Source organism: Arvicola amphibius, chromosome 5 (genome assembly GCF_903992535.2).
Source record: "Arvicola amphibius chromosome 5, mArvAmp1.2, whole genome shotgun sequence".
NCBI classification, from domain to species: domain Eukaryota; kingdom Metazoa; phylum Chordata; class Mammalia; order Rodentia; family Cricetidae; genus Arvicola; species Arvicola amphibius.
The window spans coordinates 22,385,547-22,394,194 of record NC_052051.1 but is presented as its reverse complement, the minus strand read 5'-3'; the positions used below and the strand labels follow the sequence as shown (position 1 = coordinate 22,394,194).

The window sequence follows — 8,648 nt, the reverse complement described above, 5'->3', positions numbered from 1 at the left end:
TAAAACTCTTGTTTTCTGCTAGGCCCCAATGGAACGGAAGGAGCTGGGGACCAATAGGCCTTTGGAAGGATCAGGAATGGGGTAAGAGGTGAGCACTGGCCCTGACCAGCTGTACTCTCTGCCCTGGTCTGCTTCAGTTCCCAGGCGTGGGGGTGGGGTCCAAGCCAGAGAAACAGTTTTTACCTGAGGCAACCTACCTTCACGCTCAGGGTCAGCAACTCTTTAAGGGGTCTGGGTCCCCTGGAGTAAACAAGAAATCTGCCACAACGTTAGGAATGAGGATTCAGCTTTTTATCTCATCAATGTACATTTTAGTCTAACAGTCTAAAAGGCTCATACTCTTCACCCTACACTTCATCCCTACCCATGTCCCCTGATCGACCAGCCCGGACAGTGAGCATCTCCTCTGCCCTAAGGGTGGAAAGTCACAGGTACAAAGATGACTCAAGGAGGGGATAGCACTGTGACTGTCCCATGCAGGGCTTAGGATAGCACCAGCTCCTCTGGAGAGTCTGAAGACGGAGGAGGCCCAGGCAGGAGAGATGGAGACGGAGCCTCATTTCCTGGGTCTCAGTCCCACTCAGTCTGTTCTTTGGGCCCCATCGCTGCCTGTCAGAGGAGCAGAAGGGCAGGAATCCTCAGGTGGGGGACTCGTTAGCCCAGACCACACCCAGAGAGAAGGCCTGCTGAAATCCCCTTTCATGCAGGCTTTCAGGATACTTCCGGCTGCAGCTTCACAACCCCGCTGTGAATCCGGGGGCATGTGGAGGGGTTCTCTCCGGATGTGCCACCCTGTTAGACAGAGGGCCAGTGCTGCTACCTGCAGCCACAAGATTCTACCACCATGTCCTCGTACTGTTTATACACCACATTGTTGGCGGAGTCAATGAAGAGGATGCTAATGGGACTCAGCCGTGTGGGCACACAACAGGTGGGTGGTGTGGACTCAGGGTCCATAGAATTCATAAGGGTCTGGATGACCGCATGGTTTGTGGGCTCCAAGTGGGAGCGCAGGGGGAACTCACACAGTCCTTCGCAATGGAAGGCCTCATACTCAAGGGGCGCAATGATCCAGTCGTCCCAGCCCATGTCCTTGAAGTTGACATGCAAAGCTTTCCGACTACAACGAGCCTTGAGGTTCTTGCTGGGTCGTTTGCCCTGGCGGTTGGCCAGTGGGGCCCGCCGTTTCCGCCTCTGGCTAAACAGGTATTCATACACAGTCTTGTCATCCTGGCCAGAACGGGCCTTAATCTCATTAAAGAACAGGTCCCGTTTCTTCGTACGACCAAATACCAGGAACAGGGCCTTCTCGTGGACCTGTCGGGCAGCGCGTTCAAAGCCCAGGCCACGGAGGTCCACAGCCCGGCCCCGTTCCCAGGCCTCCAGCTCCAGGCACAGCTGCGCTGAGTTCTTAAAATTTCGGAAGAGTTTCCAGATGTCGAACACCTCCCAGCCAGACCCATCCAGGCCTGGCACGGAGCGCACATCCAGCAAGGCTGCCGGCTGCCGGCCGCTGGGGCAGCTGGACAGCTTCAGCTGGGCAGCCCGCCCGCTACTGGGGACCGCTGGCTTGGCCATGTCCAAGGGCTTCTTCCGTAAGATCCGCAGTTCAGCCCCCAACAGCCCATCCTTCTCCAGAGCACTGATGTCAAACACGTACCTCTGCTTCCTGACCACAGGGCCTCGATCATCTGGAGAAAACAGCCAGCAGTCAATGTCTGTCACTTCCCCGCGACAGCCTGCCACCTATGGGCCTTCAGGGAGTACCTAACTCTCTCCCACTCAAAAGAGATTTCTTTAACCTCTTCCCCACTATGGCCAAAGCCAACACCCAAATCACCAAGAGCCCTTTTCCAAATGGAGGTAGGTGTGGCGCTTTGTATGATCTGAGCGTCCCTGCTGCGTGCTGATGATATATATATATTAGAGTCATAGCCTAGAACTGCCTTCTACCAGTGCCTACCCCATCCACGAGCCAGCGTGATGATCTCCCACATGTAAGACAGAGGAGGAGCCTGAAGCACCGAATAATTGAGGGGACTCATTCAATGTCATCTAGCTAAGGGGACATGGAAAGAAAACTGTAGCCTAGAACTTCAACACTCCTCTCTGAGCTTCTTCCACCTTAAGGATCTTAGCGTTCTTGTACGGGTGGGCGAGGCACAGAGCTGGGGAATAAATTGATGTAGATAACACAGCAAATTAATAGCAAGGCCAATCTGAAACTCAACTTCCCTACTTCCCAGCCTAACAATTTTGTGTGCATGAGTGTTCCAGTGTGTGTGTGTGTGTGTGTGTGTGTGTGTGTGTGTGTGCTCATGAGTGAGTATAAGGTAATACATATGCTATTGGCATAAGTAAGTACAGTAGGGCTTCTATGAATACTTGAAAAATAATGTTATATATGTGTATGCATGTATGTGATTCATTTACCAGGCTCCTGTCTCTCTCTCTCTCTCTCTCTCGCTCCCTCCCTCTCTCTCTCTCCCTCTCTCTCTCTCTCTCTCTCTCTGTGTGTGTGTGTGTGTGTGAGAGAGAGAGAGAGAGAGAGAGAGAGAGAGAGAGAGAGAGAGAGAAACTCAGTGGTGTCTCTGAATCAGCATGCCCTCCTTCCTAAATGCCAATATGCCATTAGGGAATATTCAAATATTGCTCTAGAAAGTAACTAATTAGGCCTTTAAACTCTCCATCTCCCCCTCCCCAAGTCCCCTTAGTGCTGGGGGGGACACAAGGACTTATTTTATGAGCCCTAGAGGGGTCACAGCTTTCCCTGGCTGGGCAGGCAGCCAGGCCACCTCCCCCACCTCTGCCAGACCTGCTGCCTCTGTACCTCCCCCACCCCCTGTCATTCCCCTACAGACCAGCTCTAATGAGGAGCCTCTCCCACTCTCTGGCCCCTCCCCCACCCTGCCAGCCAAAGTCCCAGGACTCAGAACCGGAGCCTCTGAACTGCAAGACACCTCACTAACTGCCAGCGGCCCAGCTAGCTCTGCACTGTGTGAATCTGAGGCTCTACGAAGGGAAGGGATTTGCTGAGAACACACAGCAAGTTGAGAGGAAGCGTTGAGCCTGTAACACTAGGTGGGCAGACCTCCGGAGAAGCAAGGGAGACGAGTGTTCTCCCAGGTTTTATTAGGATAAGACGCGAGGCTTTCGCATTCACAGGGCTCGGACATCACCCAAGCCAATGCCCATGCAGTAGACATACAGGAAAACAGACCCCAGGGAAGAAGGGACTTCTAGGGTCACAGTGTGAGTTAGTCCCTAGGTCAGCTGCGACTCCAAGATGATAGATACGCTTTGGGTCTTCACATATCCTACCCTTTGCCCCCTCTTTGAGGGTAGAGTTGAAGACTCACAGGGACCAAAAGTTGCGTTCTCTCTGCTATCTGAGGAAAACCTGGAGAGTAGAAACTTTAGTATTGCAACCCACACCAAAGTGTGATCAAGAGCGGATCTTGGAGTCTAGTTTCCAGCTGCAGATCTTAGCTCCTCTCTGTACTCCCGTGCCTATTCTGCACCTTGCAGAAGCTGGGCATGATGATCCCTAGGTGCTCCTGGTACTGCACTTGGTATATATAAACTCCAGACTCCCACCTAGGCTGGAGCTACACACTGACCCCACCTGCACACTTCAGGACTTTGGAGGTCCTGGGTCTGTACAAATGCCCCTCCCTGCCACCCCACCCCCTCACCTTGCCCTTTGTCAATAAAGCTGGTGATGGTGTTGGCCAGGCCAGCCTCCAACTTCACGCTGCTGTTGCGTCCCTTTCTGTCAGCATCGGACAGCGTCCTGTACAGCGAGAGCATGTATTCATGGGGTGTGATGGGGGGTGGGCGGAACGGCTCCTTGGGCTCTCGAGGGGTCCCAGGCTCCCTGGTCTTCTTCAGCAGGAAGGAGCTGGGGGCAGATCCTGTTTTTGAGGATGCTTTGCCCCCAGGAAGCTGTCCTTTTGGGGTTACAGTCCGTGCTGCAGGCTGCCTAGTCTGGGGAGGGGGTCCTGACTTGGTTTCAGGCCCACCTGATCTGGGGGGCATTTTTCTGGGCTCATCCTTCTTGGCCTGTGTCTGCCCAGAGCTTCCCTTTGCCCTGGCATTGGTGGCCCCCCCACCATAGCTGTGACCCCCTGGCCTAAAGATGTTCCGGGCCAAGGGTGGCCTCTCCTTGGCCTCTGCTTTGGCCAACCCTGGCCTGGCCCCTGGGGGTCTCTGGCCTAAGTCGGGGGCACCCAACACAGTGCAGATCAATTCCAGGTCCAGCCAAGCCAGGTGCCAAAGCAAAAAAGTAAGGAGTTTGGGGAGTCTCATCCTCTGGCCAACCGCTGACTGACACCACAGAGAAAGGCAGCAAAGGTGTCTCTGGCTTGGCAGGAAAAACCACGGAAGGAGTGGGTCTTCTGGAGCAGTGGCGGCGGCAGCAGCAGTAGCAGCAGCAGGCAGGGCTTTCTCCTCAGTCTGAGCGTCTTGAAGTCCGCCGGGCGTGTGTCTGTATCCAGTCCCATAGTGGAAATGCTCCCGTATCCAGACGTGCACCGTCTCCAGTCAGCAGCTGAAAATAACTCGTTCTTGAAAGGAGAAAGCCGACCGCCCCCTTTCTCCCGCACAACTGACTGAGGGCTTGAAGGAGGCTTGTATAAGGCTGAGGGATTTTTCCAAGAAGGAAGAATGGCGTAATGCTGCCTGTGCGCTCCAGTTTTTTTTCCCTCTAATTTTGAATCCTTTCCAGTGAAAATACTTACACACACACACACACACACACACACACACACACACACACACACAAACCTGCAGGTGCTCCGAAAAATCTTTTACAAACCTGAACTCAGGAATTGGAAACGGAATTCCAACCCAAACCAATTTAATTACTCTCTGATGTCATGCTGTCTAAATTCATTTAAGTGCGATATATTTATGTGAAAAAAATCACCGCTGCCCTTCGGAGGCCACGGCTCACGGGGGCTCTTGGCTCAGAGCCCCACAGCGGGACTCAGGCTTAGGGGGCCTCCCCATCCCAGAGCAGACTCAGGGGTCTTCACCTCCACCTCCCTGAGCAGCCCACCCCTCCATCCTGAGCAGAGATGCTGAGGAGCGAGTTGCAGTGATCTGCAGGCACTGCGCATGTGAGCTAGGTTTTCAGTGAAGTCCTCGTCCTAGGAGTTGTCTGTAAAACAGTTTCAATCCCTCTGTCGAGTCTGGGACCCGGTGTGTGTGTGTGTGTGTGTGTGTGTGTGTGTGTGTGTGTGTGTGTGTGTTGGGGGGCAGCACAGATGGCAGCATTTACCCACAGTTTCTTTTATTTTAATAAACTTGTGACCCAGAAACAGAAAAAGAAAAGAAAAAAAACAGTGCCCACTCTACCACCTCCACCAAATGCCATTGGCTAAGCACTGCCATCCCGTAGCCCCTTGGCTGAAAACAGGTCCAGGGTGTGTGTACTCAGCCCTTGCCCAGGCAAAGACCGCCAGTTTTCTTAGAAGTTGGCTGAGACCAGAGGCGGCAGCCCCAGCCTAAGGCAGCAGCGACCCCTGCAGGAAGTTAGGAGAGCAAGTTCTCATGGGCCGCTTAGAAAATTGAATCCCTGCTCAACTCCAGAGTGCCCCTCTCCTTTCTTTTCCTCTTCTTTAGATAAGGTCTCATGTAACCCAAGCTGGCCTCAGATTCACTATGTATCCAAGGCTGGCCTTGAACTCCTGATCCTACACCTACCAGACCCTGAGATTACAGGCATATGTCACCACCTAGCTTCAAGGGGTTTCCATAAAGTACCTTACTAAAGTACATAAACGGGTTCTTTGGAGAACCTGTGTTGTAGAGCCATGAGCAACTTACTCAGGGTCATGGAGAAGGGGGAGCAGCTTCACGTGGAATATTCACGCACTGAGTGTACTGGTGATAGGGATAAAGTCACAGGCCTCTCAAGCATAATAGGCAGACTCTCTGCTGCAGACCCCCTGCCCCCCGAGTCCAGAGTCTCTTCCTTTCCTTTTCTTGAGAGAGAGTCTCCTGCAGTGAAAGCTGGCCTTGGACTTGCAATGTTAGCTGAGACTGCCCTTGAAGTCCTGATCCTCCTACCTCTACCTCCTTGGTTACAGCACGGGATTATAGCCCTGTACCACCTACTCTAGCCATCCTTATTAATCCTCCACTCTTGGAGCTGACCTAACAGATCCGTTCATATGCTAAAGTTGATTTCTAGAAACTCTCTGCTGGAGACTAGGCATATAACTCAGTAGTTATACCACGGGGCATGGTTAGCGTGCACAAAGCCCTCACCAGGACAACAGCAAACAAAGTTTTCACTCTGAATCTCTGAGTGGCTGCAAAACTTTTTTCCTTTTTAAAATATTTATTTTGTTTCTGTATGTGTGTGGAAAGAGGGTGCCAGAGGAGACCAGAAATGGCTATTTCAGCTTCTGGAGCTGGAGTGACTGGCAGCTGTGAGCCACCCTGACATGGGTGCTGGGAGCAGAATTCTGTCCTCCCAAGAGCAGAAAGCACTCTTCTCTCACAATGTTGTTTCTGGTTCACTGACTCTGCCACTCCCGGCCACTGATAGCTCCTAGGTCTGAAGAGGCCGTCTTCAAAGGATGAGGCACCACTCGCTCTCCTCAGGGAGTTAGGAGGACAGCTTGAACTTGCTACAGTCCCTCAGGCCACCCAGGCCCATCTCTCTAGTCTTTGCTTCTGACTTGTCTTCTTTTACGGTCCTCTCTGGCATCTTCTCTGACAGTCTCTGTCCCCTGTCCCCGTCCTCCTCACTCTTTTACCTGCTACAATTCCCTTAGAAGTGACTTCTTGGTCTCCAGGCTCTCTCCATCCCAACCCCGCCCCTACCTAAAGCCTGCCCACAGAACAAGAGCCGACCCATGTGCCAGCTGCTACACAAAGCCATCCTTTACTCCCCAGGAAAGGCACGAAGCTTCCCAACAGCTATCACATGCCTGCTGCTCTCCAAGTTCAAATCTACCCAGGCTTAGCCTTTGCCCCATCTCCAACGCAGGTCAGTTTTTCCAGTCTGTGTGCTTTTTTTCATAGTTTTGTTTTAACTGAATTCCTTATGCCTATCATAATTTATGTACATATCTGTCTATCCCATTAGATTATAACTACACTGTACCATATTTGTCTTTCAATTATTCCCAGGGCTTGGCACAGAGCCCAGCACATAGCAGATTCCTAGTGTGTGTTGTATGAATGACTCGCAAAATGGTCCTTTTAAAGAAACACCATCATTTTCTTTTCTATTATTTCTTTTTAAGAATTAGAATAATTAATGGGTTTCATTATGGTATTTTCATATATGCATATTATTACACTTTGGTCAAGTTCACTCTCCTATCACCTCCCCCTAGAACCCTTCTTCCAGCCACATACCCTGTCTACTTTCCCGTTATCTCTCTTTATATTTAAATATATAACTTCTGCATAGGAAAGGAAACAATACGATGTTCGCGTCCCTCCCCCCACCCTCTTTAGCTTCCTGTTCCCACGTCTCCCCATCGGTCCCTTCACCCTCCCAGTAGCAGCCACTGGTCTTTCTTCTACTTTCAGGCCATATGGATAAATCTAGATGCTAATGTAAGAGAAGGCATGTGCTATTTGTCTTGCTGTATCCTGCCTTTTCTCCTGGACTTCGAGTCCCTAAAAGGGAGAGACGCTGTCTTGCCACCTACTAAGTATTCTCTAAGCTCTCTTCACTGGATGAATGAGTCAATGCAGACACCTGATATGTGATTTGATGAAGATTGAGGGTTCTGCAGACAGACCCGGATTGGAATCATGGTGGCTCTGCTATTCGTGCATTATGTGATCTAGAGCCTTCCAAAGACCCTGCCGCTCAGAACGGGAGTAATAATGACAGGGCTGTCCCACAAGAGCTCTTGTGGGTGAACATGGAATGAACTATTAAAAACCTGAGAAGATGGCTGGAGAGTTGGCTCAGTGGGTTAAAGGTGCCTGCCACCAAGCTGACAACCTGAGTTTGATCCCCAGATCCCACAGAAGAGGGGAGAACAGATCCAGATCTCAGGAGCTGTCTCACACTTCTCTGAGCACAAGCACACACACCCAAAATAAATACTACGCAACCTAAAAACAAACAAAACTATCTTTTCTCATTTTACATACCAATTTCAGTTCCCACTCCTCCCCCCACTTCACCCCTATCTACTCTTCAGAGAGGGTAAGGTTTCCCTTGGGAAGTCAACAAAGTCTAGCACATTGCTTTGAGGCAGGATCAAGGCCCTCCCCACTATGTCTAGGCTGAGCAAGGTATCCATCCAGAAAGAATGGGTTCCAAAAAGCCAGTACAAGCAGTAGGGATAAAGCCTGGTCTCACTGCCAGTGGCCCCACAGTCTGCCCCAGCCATGAAACTGTCACCTACATTCAGAGGGCCTAGTTTGGTCCTATGCTGGTTCCTTCCCTGTCAGGCCAGAGTTGGTAAACTCCCATTAGCTCAGGTCAGGTGTTTCAGTGGGTGTCCTCATCCTGGTCTTGACCTCTTTGCTTGTATTCCCACTCCTCCAACTCTTCAACTGGACTTTGGGAGCTTACTATACAATTTTTAAAAACTCCAATAAATGTTAATAACAGCTACCCCTTCTGAGGACATTTTCTCCAACAAACACTGGCCTTTGTCTTCCATTAC

General features: G+C 51.2%; 1 protein-coding gene across 1 annotated transcript; it reads right to left on the bottom strand.

Annotated features, from left to right (window-relative positions):
- Nucleotides 1-816: 816 nt before the first annotated feature.
- Gdf5 (growth differentiation factor 5) lies at nucleotides 817-4,308 on the bottom strand. The gene is made up of 2 exons (XM_038332166.1): nucleotides 3,696-4,308; nucleotides 817-1,691 (listed from the first exon to the last, which is right to left on the bottom strand). Exons 1-2 carry the CDS (start codon nucleotides 4,306-4,308, stop codon nucleotides 817-819), a joined length of 1,488 nt encoding a protein of 495 aa, XP_038188094.1.
- Between the last annotated feature and the right edge of the window lie 4,340 nt (nucleotides 4,309-8,648).